The sequence below is a fragment of the Amphibalanus amphitrite genome, unplaced genomic scaffold, assembly GCF_019059575.1.
Source record: "Amphibalanus amphitrite isolate SeventyFive unplaced genomic scaffold, NRLGWU_Aamphi_draft 001211F_arrow, whole genome shotgun sequence".
NCBI classification, from domain to species: Eukaryota; Metazoa; Arthropoda; class Thecostraca; order Balanomorpha; family Balanidae; genus Amphibalanus; species Amphibalanus amphitrite.
The window spans coordinates 42,500-62,700 of NW_024882705.1; the positions used below are offsets into that span (position 1 = coordinate 42,500).

Sequence of the window (20,201 nt, forward strand, 5' to 3'; positions counted from 1 at the left end):
CCTCAGTATTTTTAATTCAGAATTTTCAATTAATACAAACAATGATACTTACAGCAAGTGACTATGCTTTAGTTCTGCGTCTACAGCTTAACACTTTTACTCCAGTGAAAAGGTAATTGCTAATCGATTGTCAGCAAAGACAACACCAAGTTTACGTTGAATCGCTAGCTTTTACGAGTTGTGCCTTTACAAGACGGTAGAGCAGACCCGTCCAATCTCCGGTCCAATCTCCAGGCAGCAACTCAGCGCAGCAGTTTCTCTCCTCCCTTTCAAAGTAATCCGTCTGGCACTGTGCCAAATCGAGCTCCCCACACCTGTTGTGCCCATGTGCCATTAAACCAATTTGGGCGGAGATTACGCGGCTTTTAGCAGACCACAAAAACGTAACAGGCGCTGAGTGGAGCATCCGCAAAAACCGCAACGCCCGAACCTGTCTCTCGGCTGCGGCTTGTGGTTTAGAAAAGTGTGCTACTGCGGACTGGCTATCGTCAGGGTAGTTATAATGGTGGGTTGGGTGTGTTTTATTGGCAGTGGTTAATGGGTATATCGTTGCACATTTGTCTGGTCGATGTTGTTGTTTTGATGTTCTTTTCACAATGCCATTAATTGTTGAATAAGAAATGGAATACGGGGTTGGCCGCCTCAATGTTTGGAAACTAAATAACGAAATCAATGACACGAATCAATAAGCTGCTAGAGAGGGATAATAAGCCACTTCATTTCAAACCGAGTTATATTTATGAGGCCAATGCTGGTCAATAAACATGGGATAAACATAAGCATTCTTTGCTCGAACCTCCAAAGTGCAAGACCGCATGGCATTGTTTGCTTCTGAAGATGGAATGGAATGGAACTGATTCGTCGCATCTTGGTCACTGCATTTGATGTCTTGCATCGGCTATTATCGTGGACCCCATCCCTCCAATATTATTCAATTGATATAGCGCTTTCCGCTGAACACGGCTCCATGACTTCAAATGACCTATCACCCCCTTACCGCTCTGAATACCTATAATGACTTATGTCGGAAGGCTGTATATTTTCTCCTAATGCTCCCAGGATCTCTCGCTCTCTCCCCTACCTCTCTCTCTCCTTCTCTCTCTCTCTCTCTCTCCTCTCTCTCTCTCTCTCTCTCTCTCTCTCTCTCTCTCTCTCTCTCTCTCTCTCTCTCTCTCTCTCTCTCTCTCTCTCTCTCTCTCTCTCTCTCTCTCTCTCTCTCTCTCTCTCTCTCTCTCTCTCTCTCTCTCTCTCTCTCTCTCCCCCTCTCTTTCTCTCTCTCCCTCTCTTTCTATCTCTGTCTCTCTTCATATTTCAAATCCTTGAATCCCAAAGGGTGAAAGAAAATGGATTACTATTACGTCATAGAGTCATATAATACAGCCTTCGCTGAAAACCCAGTTGACATCAATTCAGCATATCAATCTTACTATAGAAACATAATCTTCTCTCTTGACACCTCAACCCATAGATTTGTCTTCATACAGTCCATCCTCGCCTCAGCCAATGTGGTAACGTCGCACCCCGAACAATAGGAGCGCGCGGGGTCAAGAGGTCACGTAACCTTGGGTCGCGGTCGAGGCGGTGTCAGCGAAAGGGATCGCGACCTCTGGCCGGCCACAGCTGTGGACGGAGCTGGAGCCAAATAAGGGAGAGCGAGATTGAAGTGATTTTATCGAGCGCTCTATATTTGGTTAATTGTTTCAGTGTTCTTTCGTCTTATAGAGAGGTTAGGGATGGCTAAGCTGAATTGGTACCTAACCGTAGTTTCACTCCCCATGCAAAGGAATTACAGTGGAATATCAATTATTTCCCTCAGCCTTTTCCTTGCTCTCGTCATTTTGCATCATTATTTCTTTTCCTCTATTTGCTCTCTTTCTTCCCTCCCTTTTATCCAAAAATCTTCCTTTTTACTTTCTTCCAGTTGTTCTGTCAACCTTTGATTCCTTGGTTCCCTCATCTCTCATCTATCCATCTTTTTCACTTTCCTTTCTATCCTTCCCTTCTTCCTTTCGTCAATTCTTCCTTTCCTTCCTTTTATCTCCGTTGCCTGTTGCAAGGGTGATTCATAAACGTCAACACCACCGTACCCACTCACGCACACTACCGTAGTCGTATTACCCAGCCAATACTCACACGTGCGTACACACGCGTCTGTATGTCTGTCTGTGTCTGTGTGCATGTGGGAGTCATCTGCAAGTCCTCTGCAGACGTCTGGTGATGACATGTGTGAGGAGAGAGAGTGGTGGAGGAGAAGAGAGAGTGTCGGGGGTCGTCGACCGAGGTGGGAGGTAACGTTGTAGACTAAACAGATATAACCCCAAGGGACTGAGAGGTTTGAAAATCGGCTGGAAATCTATTGGAAATCGATTTGAAATCGATCGGAAATCACTTCTACTCTTTTGCTGCAATCTGCAACTGTTTACTATCAAAATGAATTCGAAATTCCCAAATTTTAATGGATTATTTCAGTCACATCTTAATTAAGTTCACAGAATTTCTTGGAACATGCAGCATCAAAACTAGTAGGTGTAATCGAGAAGGTGAAAGGCACACTGGTATGAGCCTCGCTTTAGCTGTTGGACCGCATCTTACCTACTATCTATTTCAAACTCGACCTTACGTACTGCCTAACGTGAAGCGTTGCACATGTCATGTGACTAGCCTCCTTCAGCACTGCAGACATCATGTGACTTGCCGCCTCCCGCACTGCCGCCACCACGTGACCAGCCGTCTCCAGCACAGCAGACATCACGTGACTAGCCGACCATCCGAAACGCGTTGTTCAATCAACCCAACTGTCTCCCCCTCCCCTGGCTGAGGGGGTGGCTTTGCAGCAGGGTCGCATACAGGGTCACTGAAGACATTAACCTAGATCAGTGAATGAAAATGATGCCGGGAATGGGATTGGTCTTCCGGTTGTAGGGGAAGGGATGTCTGGACTGGTGCGGAATGGAATGTCGTTTTGTTGTACTGGGCAAAAGGAATGTAAGGATTAAGGAAGAAAAGGAATGCTTGTGTAATCAAGCGGGGGACCCTTTGCTGGCGCAGACGAAAACCACTACAAGAAGCATTGACACGGGAAGAACCTGATTTGATTTAATACGCTTGTAGTGATATCAATATATTGGATTCCCCTTCCGGTTGTAGGGGGAGGGATGTCTGGACTGGTGCGGAATGGAATGTCGTCGTGTTGGAGTGAGGTTAAGAAATGTAGGGAAGAAAAGGGATGCTTCTAGCTAATCAAGAGAAGGGGACCTTTGATGGTGCAGACGAAAACCACTAGAAGCATTGACACGCGAGTAACGTGATTTGTAACAATACGCTTATAGTGATCTCGATGTAATGGAATTAATGTACGCCGTTACGGTCCCCGAAAAAGAGTTTTGTTGCATCAGCCCTTGATTGAAGGAGTAAAAACACCATGTGTTTGTTTGGTTTTGCATGGGCTATATGCCGAACCTCAAGATCGAACTGAAGCTCGAACACGGTCGCGGCAAATTGATGCACCAATTTAGTATCATAAATCAAATACGATTCCAATGAGGTTTCTCTTACCAGGTGGTCGGCACATTTCAGCTGACCCATCGATATTACTCTGAATCTGTGGGTAGCCCGACCTGCATTATGTTATTCAAGCAGCTGCCTTCCTATTGAACTGATTGTGCCTAATATGGCAAAGGTCTAGTCAAGATCTTACCGGGTGCTATTTGTTCCAAACACCTGTGCTGTTTGAGCCGGTTCATTTTGTATTTATGAGTTATTATGCCGGAACCAGTTGACTGAACCAGTTTGTAACATGATTTGACGATATTCAGAGACAGAAGGTGTGCCCAAGGGTGGCCTAAATCAGGTAGGTACTGTCAAATATGGCAGCCCAGCTGTCAGGAGGGATTACGTCATATGGTAGAGTGAAAGGGCGTTTTCATAACCCAGCGACATTATCATTGTTCTCTTTCGGTCCATCATGTACTTAGGTGATTTTCTCTGGAGAATTTACGGAAGATATCCCCCATCAGATGATATTCCATCCAGTGGCAATGCATATCCGCAAGTCATTAGACGGGATACTCAACGATTGTTTCAAATAGGATATTCTGGCAAGGTTTTTCACTCTAGCTACCTGTTGATGATGCTGAAATTGATTGTTATTATCGAATTAAGCATCACTGACGGCCAGGTAGAACTATATAAAACTATAAAAATATATTAATTTTAAAACTATCATAATGTTAGCACCCTTCACCGCTAACACCTTAGCACCTAAAGCACCTCCCGCCGCTGCCGTTAGCACCTATAGCACCTTCCCCACGGGGGGCCCCCATCCATCATTCCCAGAACTATAACGGAATCAACTCCGAGCCGCAGCTGTGAATCGATATGTATCAGTTCCCGCCAAAACCGGACTGTCGAGCGCTGCAAAACCGCGCGCCTCGCGGTGCAAACCGCGCGCCCCGACACCGCCGCCACCAGACTCGCGCCAGAAAAATGGCGGGGGCGGGACGCGCGGTGCCACGTAAATGTGGCGGTTTGGTAGGCGATTTGTCAGCAATGTGACAAGGTATTTGTTGCCGGCATGTTTGTCTTTCACTTGCGCCTTTGGCGAGTGATGGTCGGTTATGTTACACAATTTCCCGAGAAGTTGTGAATATATTGAGCATAAGGACTAAGGATTGTATGTAATTGTATATTGTAGACGCTTGCTGCCGAAGGTGAGGGTACAGAGACTTTTTTAACACAATACGTCAGGAGTAAAATGAAAAGAAGAAGAAATTATAGGCAGCGCACGTCTATTATCCAGAGATTAAAAGTTCAGCCGTTCGGCCGGTACTTGTTACTTTTCGCATTTGGTTGGATAGCATTGTTTATGTACTTACATGCTTTATATAATCCAGATATTTATAAACATCCTGGCATTCCTGTCTGACTGAGCACTGCCCGCTTTTGTCCAAACCATTCTCGGTATGCGCCGGGCCCGTGCCGTATGTAAAGTGGCGGCTCTAAGGCGGTCTGGCCAGGTCACGTGGTCGTCCTTGTGATGGACGCGTCGCGGCCTCTAAGGTCACGTGCTCGTCGGCTGCCGATGGAGATTTCTTGGCGAGGTGCGATGCAATTCAAATGGATCCCTGATAGGATGGTGATTTAGGTTTGATGCAAATCAATGCACAACCTGAGGGAGTGGAGGATTTTAATGAAATTCTTATAGTCAAGAATATCGTTTTCATTTTGTCCAATTCTCACTTACCTAGTTACCTAAATTGTAATCCACAGGAATTGCTTACACGCTGTAACATAACCAATAATTGGATCGAATTGGCTATTTCGACCAGATTATTTCGATATGAAAATGTTTGGATACTTGTAAGAAATATTCGGTCCTAAAAAGTGACATAAAATGTCCCTGATTTGCCTAATTTTGTCAAGGAACTACATTTGTATGTTCATTTCTACCTGAGCGAACTACCCATACAGCACAAGCATTTATTCATGAGCCCAGCTTTTCACATCTCGCACATCAAACCATCAGGCATACCACCATCAAACCATCCTCCTGTAAGCGGAAAGCATTCCGTTTCTCACCGCGTGATAATCTCACACGGTGAGAAATTCACACCGTGGGAAATTCCACCGTTACAGGTGTCCGGCAGCCGCCATGCTGCCGCGGCCGGCTGGCCGGGGGCGGAGTTATGTACAGGTGTGATCGCTGATTGGCCGCCGGTAATTAACCCACCTGCTGCACGGACCAATGAGCGCGCAGCTCGCCCGATATGGTAATGTTGCTATGGCCGCGGCTATGGTCGCGGGTGGTGGGAAATGAGCGGCGGGGGGGGGGAGGGAGCCGGGAGGAGATTGTTCGGCCTACTCTCAGCTTTTATCACATGAAGTAATTGCCTCGGCAATCGGCATAGTATTTTTATAGTTCCTACACAAATAATTGTTACTGTACGCTTGCTGGGGTTTTGCGGTTCTGTACTGATAGGAATTTATGATGTCGCATTTCGCGCTAGAAACTTACTAGTTCGCGGCTATGTGATTGTCCCAGAGGATCAGTAATGTTCTCGATGGCCGCTGGGGGACCAAACTTGGTTATATCGGTAGATCAGCTGAGGAAAAGGAATGTGGAATCTACATAGGCCACCCAGCAACCACTTCGAGGTGCAAGTGTCCAATCCGGTGATCATATGTGTGATGTGGTGATCCCCCGAAACAAATTAGATTAATTACAAACAGGAAGGCATTGGTTTCATGAATGGAACAGTTAATGGAACGATAAATCCAAATGCAATAATACCTATGCAGTTACCTTCATACTTATAAATCTTATTTGGTCTTATTTGTGATTCATCGCAAAACGCATTTAACGTTTCCATTGCAATATGCCTTGAAACCGAGCTACTATTTCGTTTCCAGCGGTAACCGTTCCGAAATGAGTCACCCACCCCCTGATTCGATTCCTTTGTCGTCATCGCTCGTAATGTTCCCATTTCGTCCATTGTTTTCGGTCTGGGGTCATTCCGATCGTTTTGACTCATCGCTGGACTAAGGGAACATTGTGCTCGGGTTTCTCAGTATTGGTTTGTTATGCGTTACGAATACCAAGAACCGCAGTCCGTTTATGTGAACAACACATTGGATTATCCCTTGGGGCTATCGTTATCGGATGAAAACATTTCTTCACCGAGAAGGATTTCGATAGCAGAAAGGCACGTTTGATGTGCAGAAGTTTCGACAAAAATGACGCATTGGCCACACAATCGAACTCAATTGCGAGAAACTTCTTTTTAATCCTCTCCACATAACGTAAACTCTCCTATTTTAGACCATGACCTTCCACTTTCGAACATAAATTCTTGTTTAAAAACCGTCGACTAATCATAGCTTTGCTTCTTTCCGCGAATCTCCATGGCAACCGCTCAGATCACCGAAGAATATCCCATCACCCACGACCCGACGCGGGCTCCCGTGCCCTTTGGACGGTGGGCCCCGGAGCTCCTTACAAGATGGCTGAACACTGGGGATGTTCATGAGAAGCAGAGGACGCTCTTCACGCTCTGTGACTTCCTGCATGATCCTGAACAGATCACGGCATGTCTGGCAACAGGTGCGTGGTGTTTCCTAATGGCGAACGCCGGCTAACTAATGTTAATAAGTTATTTCATGTTAAGTTGAAATGCATTAAAAACTCAATGAGCTTGTCATCTTTAAAGTTATTTGGAAAGGGGTGCTTACGATTTTCGGCAGCTCTCTGCCCCTTGCTTTGTTTCTTCTTAGACAGTTATTTCACCCCTCACGCTCATAATTTTCCTCTCAGTCTTCTCTCATCTCCCGGCAATCTTTAGGTGATAATAGAGGTCATTCCCAACCTCACTTTGCGGTCAAACCACATCCCCCACCCATGTCAACCTCTCCCCCACATCACCCCCTCTCTCCCTATCAAGTTGGACTCCGTCCGGGTCGTGACTCTGTTCAGATCATGACTCGAGTCCCAGGTCGTGACTCCAGTCCCTTGTCACCCCCATTAGTGACAAGAATTGACCATTGGGTAGCGGCGCTGGCCACCCAGGCGCGTGCTAGGTGGGGGATCTGAGATGGCTCGCGCGGGCGACGCACCCACATTGTTGAGTAATGCCATCCGCCTTGAGTGGGCTGGGGGTGGGCTGGCTTGTATGCCGTGTGGGCTGTGTGTGCAAGAGTGTTGAAGCGTATCGGGCTGGCTTCTGATTTGATTGTTGCGGCAAGCTGCATACGTGGCGGCGGCTGCGATACAGGCTTTGAAATTGGTTATTAGATTTATACCAATAAAGCAAGCTCTTACGAGCAGCATCAAAGCCTAAGTCGTCAGCCCGTCTCAGAACAGTCCGCCGCTACTTTCGTCAGTTAGCACAATGACAGGCTACTGGGATACCTTTGGCAGACCGGGAGGCAGGTGGTCCGTTTCGGGGCAGCCAGTTGCTACTTTCGTCAATTACCACATTGCCACAGGTGGCTGAGGTTCCCATTGCAGACAAGCTAAGCAGTCTTCAGGGGAGCCGCAGTTGCTGCCTTCGTCAATGACCACGTTGACAGGCTGCTGAGGCGCGCCGGTGGTTAGCCCGGGTAAGCCCGTCTCTCTGAGGAGCGGAGTCAGTTGCTACCTGTGTTGCTGCCCCATAACGGGATGGGGGCTCTTGTAGCGCCTATCGGTGGCGGAATGTATTCCAGGGTGTATCGGGCGGCGGAATGTATTCCAGGAACGTGACCCGGATCTAGAAGGTCCTGAGACGAGCTGCGGGGGGGGGGGAGGGGGGTAGAGAGACTAGCTGAGAGTGGGTATAGGGAGTGCCTTGGGTATAGAGATGAGTATAGGACGGACTGGAGGGGGTAGAGAGACTAGCTGAGAGTGGGTATAGGGAGTGCCTTGGGTATAGAGATGAGTATAGGACGAGCTCCGGAGGGGTACAAGGACGAGCTAGATGGTGCAGGATACAAACTAAGGCTTAGGGGTGCAGTTAGAAGCTGGGGAAGGTATTGAGACGATCAGGAGAGTACAGATACCAGCTCGAGGGTCCAGAGGCAAACTTTTGAGGGTATGGAGAAGTTGAAGAGTCCGAAAAATCACCGTTTAAAAGTCACACGCAGAACAGCCTAAAGCAAATGAGCTGTTGGAGAAGCACGCTGAAGGCTCCAGAGACGAGGTTGAAAGGCTAACTTCGACCTGCATGAATGACGAGGTTGAACTTTTGAAGGTAAAATTGACGAGCTGGGAAATCCACCGACAAGCTGGAGAGTCGAGAGAGACTTCTAAATACAGTAGTAAGCAGACAAGGTCATCACTATGCCACGCTGATGTCAAGACCACACCCCTTCCAATGCTAAGGTCGTCTTGAAGGTCTTCCTTGACGAAGGCCGTGTTAGAACACTACCTAGACACGCCTTTCTGCCCTTTGCTAGACAGACTGGGTAGGCCGGTACCTAAAAGGGATATTGCCAAAAGAGGCGTCTTGCAAACGGCCTTCACCGAATCTTGTCGGGTTTTTGCAGCGCGTGTGAAGCGTTCTGTACTGTGTGTGAATGGTGTGTGTTGCAGTGATGGCGACGTGAGTGACTTGTGAATTTTCCACCCGAGGCACGGTAAAGATTAGTGGTGTCAATCGGTCACCGAAAATTTCGGTTACCGAAAAGATATGCTGACCGATTTGGTAATCGGTCGGTCAGGCCCCCCAAAAATCGGACACTTTCGGTCACCCTGCCAGTGAAACCATTTTCAAAAAGAGAAAGTATTCCATTTTTGCCTAGTAAAAATGAAATTTATTGGGATGTTAATGATAGAGTTGCAAAATTTTCCCCAAATGCCAAATGCCACATTTTGGCAACTTCATTAGCCATCCCACCCAGCAGGCAGCAGCCACCCATCACCATTGTCCAACCACAACTACAAGCAGGCTGATTTTGACTCAGTTGGCCCCACAAGTTCACACAATTTTGAAACTCTATTCCAGTCTAACTGTTAAAATTTCACCTGTAATCAAAGAAGTATTGCCTACAAAAATCATTATACAGTCATCAAAAATGCAAGGACAAAAATAACTTGAATTACTGAAATGTGTTTCTGAAGACTGGACAGTTAGCACTTAGCACTTAGCAGTGATCACATTTACATTTCACAGGTGTTCTACTATTCCACATTCTCCTTAAACATTGCAGGTACCAACCAAATGTTTGAAATATAGATGACAACAACACAAAAACATAGGAATCTTGACAAAACTACAGATTCGGCCCAAGGCTATAGATCTCCAGGTAAGGACAACAGCCGTTTGACCTTGAACGCCGCCGGCCGGCCGATGACGTCATTGGAGGCAAGTCGGCTCGGCGGACACACAGGGCGAATGCATAACGGAGGGGCGTTGGAACGTTGCGGGAGCCAGGGAGATATTTTAAAGTGGTTGCATACCACCATTGTTTGTTGATAGCTCTACAGACTGCATCCTTTTAAACCTTGATGCATCCTAGGCCTGGATGGTGCGTACATTCGTGGAACGAACACCCCGTCCGACGTCCGTGGTCGAAGCTGTCTAATTCTATGTATCTAAAGACACTAAGACGGGTGCAATAACGGCGATCCGATCCCGTCTCTGGCGAATTTAGAGGGGTCGTAAGGACCCAGGTCCCAGGCCGAATCTGACCGTCTATTTTTAGGAAAACGGGGTGGGTGAATTGACAACCGATGGCTTAAGAGATGATGAGAAGGGATCCCGTCGTCGATTGTTGTTTGACAGACAACACATGTTGTACTGGGCGTATGACCATCAGAGGTAATGGTCAAGCATAATTGGTCTGTCATATTGTTTAGGAATATAAAATGGTAATGGAGATCATTGAGGATATGATCTCCACATTACGGGAATTCACTAATTACTACGGCCCATAGGGGCACCGCCGGAGCTGTTGTTTTGCCATCGGTCCCAGGCAACTCCAGGGAGCTGCAGTACCCGGCGGCCAAAGCGGCCACCTCGTCGACTCGCAGGTCCTCTGGGATTCCGTGATGCTTTAGTGCTTCACCCACAGAAGCACGGGCATAGCAGTAGGATGTGGGGCTAGGTGTCTGTCCACCTCTTCATTCAAAGAACAACGTGTACAGCGCCTGGTCCCGCCGAAGCTCGGTATCGACCGTGACTTATTCACAACTGGCGGATCCAGGAATCGGTATTGGACACTGCGGGGGCTTACCCCAAAAAGGTTTCTCGGAATTAATTTAAAAAAACTCGGATTTCGATTCCTTGCGCACTGCTGTGCGGTGTGATTAACCAACATTTCCTCAGAAAAGTTGTAAAGTTTTCATTTATTCTCGAAAATCGATTTCGGGCGCTGCCCTGGTTGTTGGGGAAGACATTTGCCCCAAATGCCTTCCCCTGGATCCGCCAGTGGCCGTTGCCCCACTCCGAGCTTGACTAAAGACGTCTTCAAACCTCACCAGAAACCGATGGTAAGGTGAATTTAAATCCAATAACTCATCTCTGTCTGCCCGCCTAAATATACTACACATGGTACAGCACCCGGCCCTGTCGGAGCTATGAGCCGATCGTGATATTTTCGGCTTTCCCCATCCCAAGCTCGATTAGAAACGTTCTCCTTCCCCACCCGATTGCTGATGTCAATTCAAATTCAATGTCTCATCTCTGTCTGCCCGACCATAACCCATTCATTGCACACCGTTCAGCGACCGGCCCCGCCAGAAGTATCCTAGCGCGCTGAGCAGTTGCCTCCAGCCGCGTCATCGCGAGGCCCCGCGCGGCCCAGAAATGAATACATTGCGCGAATAGCCGTGTCGCCCCCCTGATTCGGCCCATGTCCGATTTCTGGAATCTTCCACATTCCAAACACAAGGAAGGATTTCGAAACAGATGCGCCATAACAGAGACTTTAAACCAGCTGATTAAGTTGCTGCAAAAAAAGTTTTGGATTGTTACATGCTGCCTCGTGAATTATTTTATTGATGTAAATGATCCAGCACGATATTGAATTCAAATGAAATCAACATTGTGAGTGTAATTGACTACAAGAAAATTAATTTCCCTTCTATAATTCGACCAAAAGGGCATATAAATAAATATTACGTCATCATCATAATCTTTTCGTTAGGGAAGAGAGGATCTTAAAAGTCAATCCTTGGTTCTTCTATTACTTTTTGCGCCACTTTGCATTAATTTTGTCTGCATATTTTGTCTTCTTGTAAAGATAAGACAAACAAGAGATCAGACAAAGTGCCTGTTTAATGAATTTTCATTTCATTTTTGGGACAAAATTCATGCTCAGAGCTACCTAATACCTGCCTTTTCAGCTGGATTTTCAGTGTCAAATTATTTGTAGAGTATCTCAGACCACATCTCAAGACTCAAGGCAAGTTTCCATGCAGTTTTGATGTGTTTTGTGGTGTTTTGATTCCGCCTTTTCTCCTAGGGAATGTTGTCATGAACATACCTATTACCAACCATTTGACTTACTATTTGATCGTGCTTTTTCAACATGAATGAGCATTCTTCCTTACATAGACCACAGTAGCTTCTCGACAATTCTAATTAACCAAATCTGTGAAATGCTGAGGTCCACGTGTTGCTACCCTCAGCAATGTAACTTCTACCACAAAATGTATCTTGCAGTGGCTAAGAATTGACTGAACTTGGACTGAAATGTCATTTCCCATTATTTTCCATCAGAATTTACCAAATATTTTAATTTTGGGGTAGAGTAATAGCAAATAGAATTTCGGTCAAATTTCGGTCAAATTTTGGCTTGGGATGTTATCGGTCGGTATTCGGTCGGAAATTTTTCCCAAATTTTTGTTTCGGTCGGTATCGGTCAGACATTTTTTTGGAAAATGACATCACTAGTAAAGATACGATTTCATGGAGAAATTGTACAAGAGTGGTCAAAGAGGTGCTGAAGGGATGGACAGAACTGAAGCGGATCTTTCGGAGCAAAGGAAGGAGCTAGAGAGAAAAAGAAATAGAGAGAGGGAGAGAGAGAGTGAGAGAGAGAGGGAGAGAGAGAGAGAGAGAGAGAGAGAGAGAGAGAGAGAGAGAGAGAGAGAGAGAGAGAGAGAGATCACAAGCAAATTAAAGAAACATTTGAATAAGAGACAACATTTTTTTTCTAAATAGTCCGCCATCCATTAACAGATGGCCAGGAGTTAGCCCCCACCGCAGTCCCAGCGACGCACAGAACCTTACGTTAACCCAGAGAACATAAAAAGAACTAGTCGCGGCACTCCCTGCTAAGAAAGTGAAATAAACACAAAAAACCAGAATGATATCATGATACCATGCAAACAGATAAGTAGTCACGCCAAATCCAGCAATGACTGACCGCTATACCGATGCTACCCCATAGGGCAACATACATATCAGAAAGCAAGCATGCAATTTAGAAAAGTGATAAGCAAGTGAGATAAGTGACAACATTTTAGGTAACGAAATTATACAATATTATCCAAATGCAGCCGGACATTTCCCAGACGATTCCGTAACCATCCGTACCACTCCGCAATATCTCAAAGCTCTGCCGTCCGCTAGCTCACGATTGCTCGTTTATTGACGAATGATACCTTGTTGACGGATTGCACCGTGCTCTCTTGTTGACCGCCACCCGGTTCCATGTTCAGGTCAGGTCACGAGCCAAACATTAACCATCCTTACCATTATATTCCTGTCGGGGGCCGGATCCCGGCCCCTCCACGGAGGCACGATTTGACCCTCATTGCTGCGGCTCCGCCGGGCGATGCCGCTCGTGCCGAGAACCGAGTGTTCGAGGTGAATTGATGAGGGGTTTAGGGCCGACTGCATCGTGATTTATTGTAATGATGATGCTGAAAAGAGGTTCATTTGGGTCTGGGAGCCGATTTGACGGTGGTCCAAGCATCGAGGCTTGGCTGGTGGGCTAGCGATAGGCGATGTAAGTTTTTCTTTTGTCAAGAAGCATTTTGGTCAATCCGTACCCCGTAATTTTTTACATTTAGGGTTTTGTTATGGTTCGTGTTTCGTCTGAAACGTCTCCCTGCAACCTACCAGCACGTTCTTATTTGTCCTTAATTTTCCATTATTTCTGTATTTGTCCACCTCTATTCGCACCTACTTTCTCTGACGTTCATTTGACACATCTCGACCCTGCCTTTACTTGACTTTAATTCCTTTATTCATGTATTGTATACCTTTACCTGTGCCTACATTCCTCTTATCTGCAGCTTCTGAAGCAACTTTTCTACCTGACCTCAACCACCCCATCCTCTCCTAACCTCCCTCTCTCCTCCCCTCTTCTTCTCTCCTCTCCTCAGACCTCGTCCCAGCGCTCTGCCGGCAACTGGAGCACACCGATGCCACGGTGCGCCAGAAGGCCGCCCTGTGTCTCGGGGTGATCTGTGGACATGCTGTAGGACGGGAGGACCTGCTGAAGAATGACGTGTTGACACATCTGAGCTGGAGATTTACTGATGCGGTGCCTCTGGTGCGGAGGAATGTCCATCAGGTTAGGCACGTGTGAGGAAGGTGAGGTGTTGTGCAAGGTAGCTGCATGGGTGCAATGCTTTTCGTCTTTTGTCACAGGCTCCAAATCTAGTCTAAGACACCTTTTACGTACTTATTGACATGAGTTTTCGTTGATAAATGCCCATCTTTAATTCGTTTTGGATACTTGTGAGCTGGTAGGTAAGTCACTAACTTTGCTGATGTTGTAGTTTCAGGTGGGTTAAAAAAATCAAACAGATGCAAAAAGAAAAATATGCCAGGAACCACTAGCATAAAAAGGGACGATCATTTAGTTATCACGGGTATCATATAATTCCTTTTATTCCCATTTTGAATGCCACCCACATAGTCAAGGTTGCGTCTGCGGCGGCTGCAATACCCACATGATAAGTCATCGCCTATCACTTTCCACACGACTGCTCATAATTCTCGGATTACCAACGCACCCCAGGCGGGATGAGGTCATTTCTGATGGGACCTCGCGACTCGCGGGGCACGACCGATGATAGTTGGTCACGACCTAAAGCCAGCGCCGCCGTCTGGTGTTTCATCACGCCGCCATCTTGGAACAGTCACCGCTAGCCTCCAGTGTCGTCCTCACATCTCTGATGATGTCATTGAAGAAAGGCGGCTGATATGTGCGGCGACAGCCGCTGGGTTTTGTTGTCCGCGAGGCATGTGGGCGTGTGTTATTGTTAGGATGTGAGGAGGCGATGTGATAATGATACGTTTTGTTTGTGAGTTTTTTTTTTCTGAAGAAGATACACGAACTGGCCAAGGAGTTCGTCGAAATTTATAGCCAGGGACTCCCATGCTAAATCCATGCTTTTCATCATCATTTTAACTGAGCTGACGCCTCCGAAGAAGACACAACCTCAACGCAACAAACCATCAACCACAAGATAACACTGCCTGAAAATCCCCTACTAAAATACCCGACATCAGATTATGCCAAACCACAAATACCGCCCACGAAGCTTTTCTTCACAGGCACTTCTGCTACCATGACTGGCAGTTTCTGCTTCGTTTACTCCTCGCGAGGGCGCCCTCAGGCTATCGCGTCTTAGTTTACCGTAGCCTTTCAAGGATGGTTTACCTGAGCGCAAGGTGCCCTTTATGTATTCCCGTTGGGTTTACCTCAAAGCGAAGTGGCCTGACTTTCAGAGTTGACGACAGATGAAGTGATTTGGTGATACAGTGATGGGATTTGGTGATGGATGACGAATACGGGGGACCACTTAGCGGTTGTGTCAGTGACGGTCCTGACAGGTGGTTTGGAAAACGATTCTTGTTTGTAATTGCTGTGATGAGTATGCTGAGAGAGGGAAGATTTGCGTGGGAAGCGAGAGGTGGGGTTATCCCCAATCAGGCATCGGTTAATGAGGAGATGTTTGCCGAAGTGTAAACGGGTGAGTGGGCGATGCTGTGCTAGAAACAAGAAGATGACGGACTTTGTTTTCAGCTGTGCTACTGCCCAGTGCCCACGATAATCACACCCTGGGGAGATTTCATGCTCATATTTGAATTCCAACAACAAAATTTACTTAACATTAGTGATAATCCACAAATTTTATCCCTATATCTTTTGAACCTTTTATCTTTTGAATTTTTACAGCCATATCCAATTGAAGACTCATGGAAGTTCGCATCAATTCATTTACATGCTCATTTCATTTTCACTTCTACTCCATTGTATTCCCATATTCATCACTAGACGACTGTCTGGCTGCTGAAAAATTACCTCATTCACACTACCATTCCATCCTAATTCCATTTCACTTCCTCCACCATTCCACCTCATTCCCATCCCACACCCCATCCTCATTCCACAGGTGGTCGTCTCGCTTCTGAGGACTCCGGAGGGAGTCAGCGCCGGTCTGGAGGTGAACCTCACACCTCTTCTTCTCCAGAGGGTGGTCTGCGAGCTACCGGAGATAGTGCTGCTCTGTCTGCGATCGCTACAGCCGCTCCTCAAAGAGGTAGGGGCTAGAGATGTCAATCGGATACCAACTTTTTGGTATACCGATACCAAACCGATACCAACTTGGTGTTTGATATTTCAATCCTAACGTGTTTGGTATTTTGTTGGTATTATGAAACCTTACTAATGTACAAGAGGCTAAGAAATTGGTGAAAAATTGGTTTCCCTCATCTTTCCAAGTTGGTTCGGTTTTGGTATTTCCCCACGGTTTTGGTTGGTATTTGGTTTGGTATCGGTATTCCGATTTTCTGTAATTGACATCACTAGTAGGGACCAACGAGAGTAAGGAAGACACCTCACGAATGGATGGATCGTTGTGGGCTAACGAGAAGAGGTGAGGGTAGGTAATCACGAGCGAGCGGGAGGAGATAGGAGTCCTCGCGAGTGAGCGGGAGGTGAAAGGAGTCCTCGCGAGTGAGCGGGAGGAGGTAGGGTCTTCGCGAGGGCAGGCAGGCGCCGGCTACGAATAGGTGGGTCTTTGCGCACTAACGAAAAGAGGTAAGGGTAAACACGAGCGAGCGAGAGGTGGTATTCGTGCGGAACAAGACGTCCTGTAAATATGTGATTTGTTCAATAACTTAGGGTAAGTGTCAGTCTACGCCTATAGCAGTGAAAAGTAAGAAAATAATTTCATAAACCATTCTACAAGAGAGCCCCACTCCAGAACTCGGTACAAATGCTCTAAAGGAACGATATGTTATACCGCCCTCTGATATTTTCAATTCCTTCCACGCTGCTAATGTGTGGCGCCGATTTTATGTGGTTTGCCGGGCGGTTGACGGATGAGACAATAATCGCCACAGCGTACAGCCAGACGGGTCTGGGAAACTTCTCAGCTGTCCAGGCCGTGACCTTTGCCGAAATGTCACCGCGAAACAGCTTCATCGGGGAGAGGGGGAGGGGATGTGGGAGGGAGGGAGGGAGGGGGCAGCGGGAGAGAGAGAGGGAGGGAGAGAGAGAGAGAGAGAGAGAGAGGCTAGGGGACGTGGTTAGGACTTAGATAGAGTGCTGGTGGATAAAGAAAGCTTCATAGCTTGACTGCAGAGTTCTCATTAGGCTTAACTTAAAAAATAATAGCTACCTATGTCTCTTCTTTCACATAACCCAACAATTTTTCCTGTCACTATCCATGACTTTTGGCGGTAAGGGCGTCGCCAATACCGCGATTGCTCTCATAGCAGTGCCAAAGGCGTGTCAAAAGATAATGTTCTGCTAATTTTGTGCCAATGTCGTATCAATAACACTGCCAACAATCTGCCAAGCTCCGTGCATTGTAAGGTCACGTGTTTGGCGAATTCCGGCAGACATTCCTTCAGGGTTAGTGGGATACGATCTCCCTCTCGGCTAGACGGGAGAGCATTCCAGAGGTATGATTGTATTGGGCGGGGGCGGGTCCAACATGGTGTTTCCTGCTCTGCTTGAACACCTGGTGTTGTCTTAGCTCATGACTGTGTTGTCCTAGGGTTTGATATGTGATTTCTGGAAGATGAAATGTAAATACCGGTGACTTAAAATGTGGCAGTTCCATCCAGCTCGATGACTCGAGTCTGAGACGAGCTGTCTGGCTGGGTTGGGGCCAGAGTTGGAGATATTGCGATAATTATTTCGCTGTTATCCTACCCATAATTATCCCAAGCTGAGTTTCCTCTCTACTTGTCGTCAGGCTGCTTCGCCTACCATCTTCTCGACAGGGTATGAAGATGGTAGAAATTTATCCCTTCTTTCTCCCATCTTTTTGCTTTTCGGCAACCCAGAGCACAGCTTAAGACCCCTAACCTATCAGCACCTCCCTTCCAAGACCTTCCCATCATATTCCTTTCAAAAATCTTTCAAAACTTTCCCCATCATACCCGTTACCCGCATCATATTCCTCCCACAAACGCTTCGTCATCTCCCTCTCCTCGCTCATCCAGTATCCTTACCTCTGTCAATCTCCTCTTCTCCGACAGGACCCGAAGCGCGGCCTTCTTCTCGGCGCAGTTCGCACGATGAACAAACTCCTCCGCTCGGAAATCTCCTCCATCCGCGCCTGCGCAGCCAGCTGCCTTCACAACCTCTGCCGTCCTACACAGGGAAAGAACGAAGCCACGGTCCTCGGTTCCATCCCCCTGCTGGTTACCCTGTTGAAGGACTGGGATCCAGCTGTACGCACTCAAGCTGCTGCTGCGCTGGGAAGTGTCCTAGTCACCACTCCTGCGAAGAAGTTAGCAGTGACGCTGCCAACATTACGACATTTACTCGACCTTGCTGGAGAGTTTGCGGTGCCTGCTGCGCAGATGTTGGCTATTCAGGCCCTGGCGGTGCTGGCGGCACACCCGGAGGCGAGGAACAAGTTGAGGGAACATGTGGAGGTGTTTGAGGAGGCTATGAGGAGTGAGGAGGAAGGAGTGAGGGTGTGTGCGAAAAGGGCGATGGAAGAGGTGATGTGGGTTCCCTGAAAGGAGATGTAGGGAAGTCGTGGGAGGTGGTATAGTGGGGATGAGTCTTGAGCGGGTGTTAGTAGAATGAGGTATAGTGATCTATCGACGCCATAGTGACGATTGCGCGAAGTGAATAGCTTCGTATATTTTTATGATTGTTTACAAGAAAAAAACTATTGCAGAATAAGTGTAGGCATAGTAAATTCTCGTCGTTTATTGGACACAGAAAGCCGGTAAATAATGTATCGGCAACGTTTTCTGTCTCGTAAATCGTCTGTCTTTGTATGGTCTGTAACTGTTGACTCTTTTGCAGCTTTTTATCTGTGAAACCCAAATAAGGTTGACGACGGTAATACAAATACATATCTACCATTTTCACCCATGGGCGTGCTGTTTTCTTGTGGAATGGACTGTGGAAAAGATCGAACAAATGTCGCTAAGATGGACATTGAATGAGGAATATGAACCACAAGCCTCACTTCCATGAGTGCAATGATGACTTGTGACAGAGTATTGCTTCCATCATAACTTTCACGAACTGTCACCCTTTCAATGCACTCATTTTACGGTACCCTTGAAGGATGGAACACTACCATCATTACTTTTTAGCTTTCACTGTATAGTGCACCATTTGTTATAGATGCCAACAGACACACCTTTCTTCGTAACTTTTATTACCACTTTTTACAATAGTACCACAAATTTGTCATCGACCGAACACGATCGTATTTGTGTTTTTGTCATCATATTTGTATTTGAGAGCACACATATTTCCACCATTATGCTGCCCATTGATCAATGCCAGGCTTGTGCATCCATCACCAACTATTGTAACCCCTACACCTAACTTCCTTCACCACCGAACCTCTGCAGACACGCCCCAATATTTCACCGTCTCGTCGGCCAAACCTCTGACCTCGCCCCGCGCTCCGTCACATCACCTGTTGCGCCGTACTGACGCCAGACTTTTCTTTCATTTCAGGTGAGTTGACTGGCTGCCAGATGTTACCAGATCTGCTGCAAACTGGTAACAGTCGTGTCAGGTATCGTTAGGCGATGGCATACGCCTGTAGACAACACATTCACGTCTACGCATTTCATTTTTTTCCTTTCCGAATGTAATAGTGCTCATTGCAATGCATGGTTTTATTTAGTCGATCCTGCTGCACAGTTAGGCCACAACTTCCATTCAGGAGTCATATTTTTGATGAAGGACAATCTCACGCTAAACCATCGATAAGATAAAATATATCTAAGCGGAGCTACCCTTATGTCTTGTTCAACTTCAGGCACGTTTCAATGAGACCAGTTTTGCATCGCCTTCCTGGCATCCCCCCCCCAGAACTGTTGCATGCCACTCTCAAACAGAACGTAACGTACGCTAGGTTCGCCGGCCCACCCAAGCCGCTTACTGGGCTAGCTGAACTCCAAATGGCAGCCCAGCGAGTTCCACATGGCAGCGCAGAGCACACGATATGGGCGCCACATCTCACATCACATTTCCTTAGATGGCGTGTGCTCCTTATGAGGCATAGACAATGCCTGTATGGAACTGTCCCGAGATTCCACGCCAGTTCGGTCCATCCGAGCAAACGAAAGCATATTCCGACCTGAAGAAAGTGAAAGGCATTATTTTTTTTACATTGCCAGTAGTATTTTTTTACTAGTTTTAGTTATAAGATCGGTGAAGAAACGTAAGACGTCACTGATCAACGTTGAGATATCGAAAATCTCAACAAAAATTGAGTTGGCTCACTGGCCAGTGTTTTTCCTTGATGTGACGTATTTTATGCCCTGCTAGAA

General features: G+C 46.8%; 2 protein-coding genes across 2 annotated transcripts in view; both read left to right on the top strand.

The window, feature by feature from the left end:
• The window catches only part of LOC122371152 (protein vein-like), an 84,314-nt gene that overhangs the window by 39,747 nt on the left and 24,366 nt on the right, over positions 1–20,201 (top strand). The window lies entirely within an intron of this gene.
• Positions 6,732–18,770, top strand: LOC122371154 (radial spoke head 14 homolog). The gene is made up of 4 exons (XM_043347287.1): positions 6,732–7,099; positions 13,808–13,998; positions 15,830–15,976; positions 17,928–18,770. Exons 1-4 carry the CDS (start codon positions 6,901–6,903, stop codon positions 18,414–18,416), a joined length of 1,026 nt encoding a protein of 341 aa, XP_043203222.1. The 5' UTR covers positions 6,732–6,900; the 3' UTR covers positions 18,417–18,770.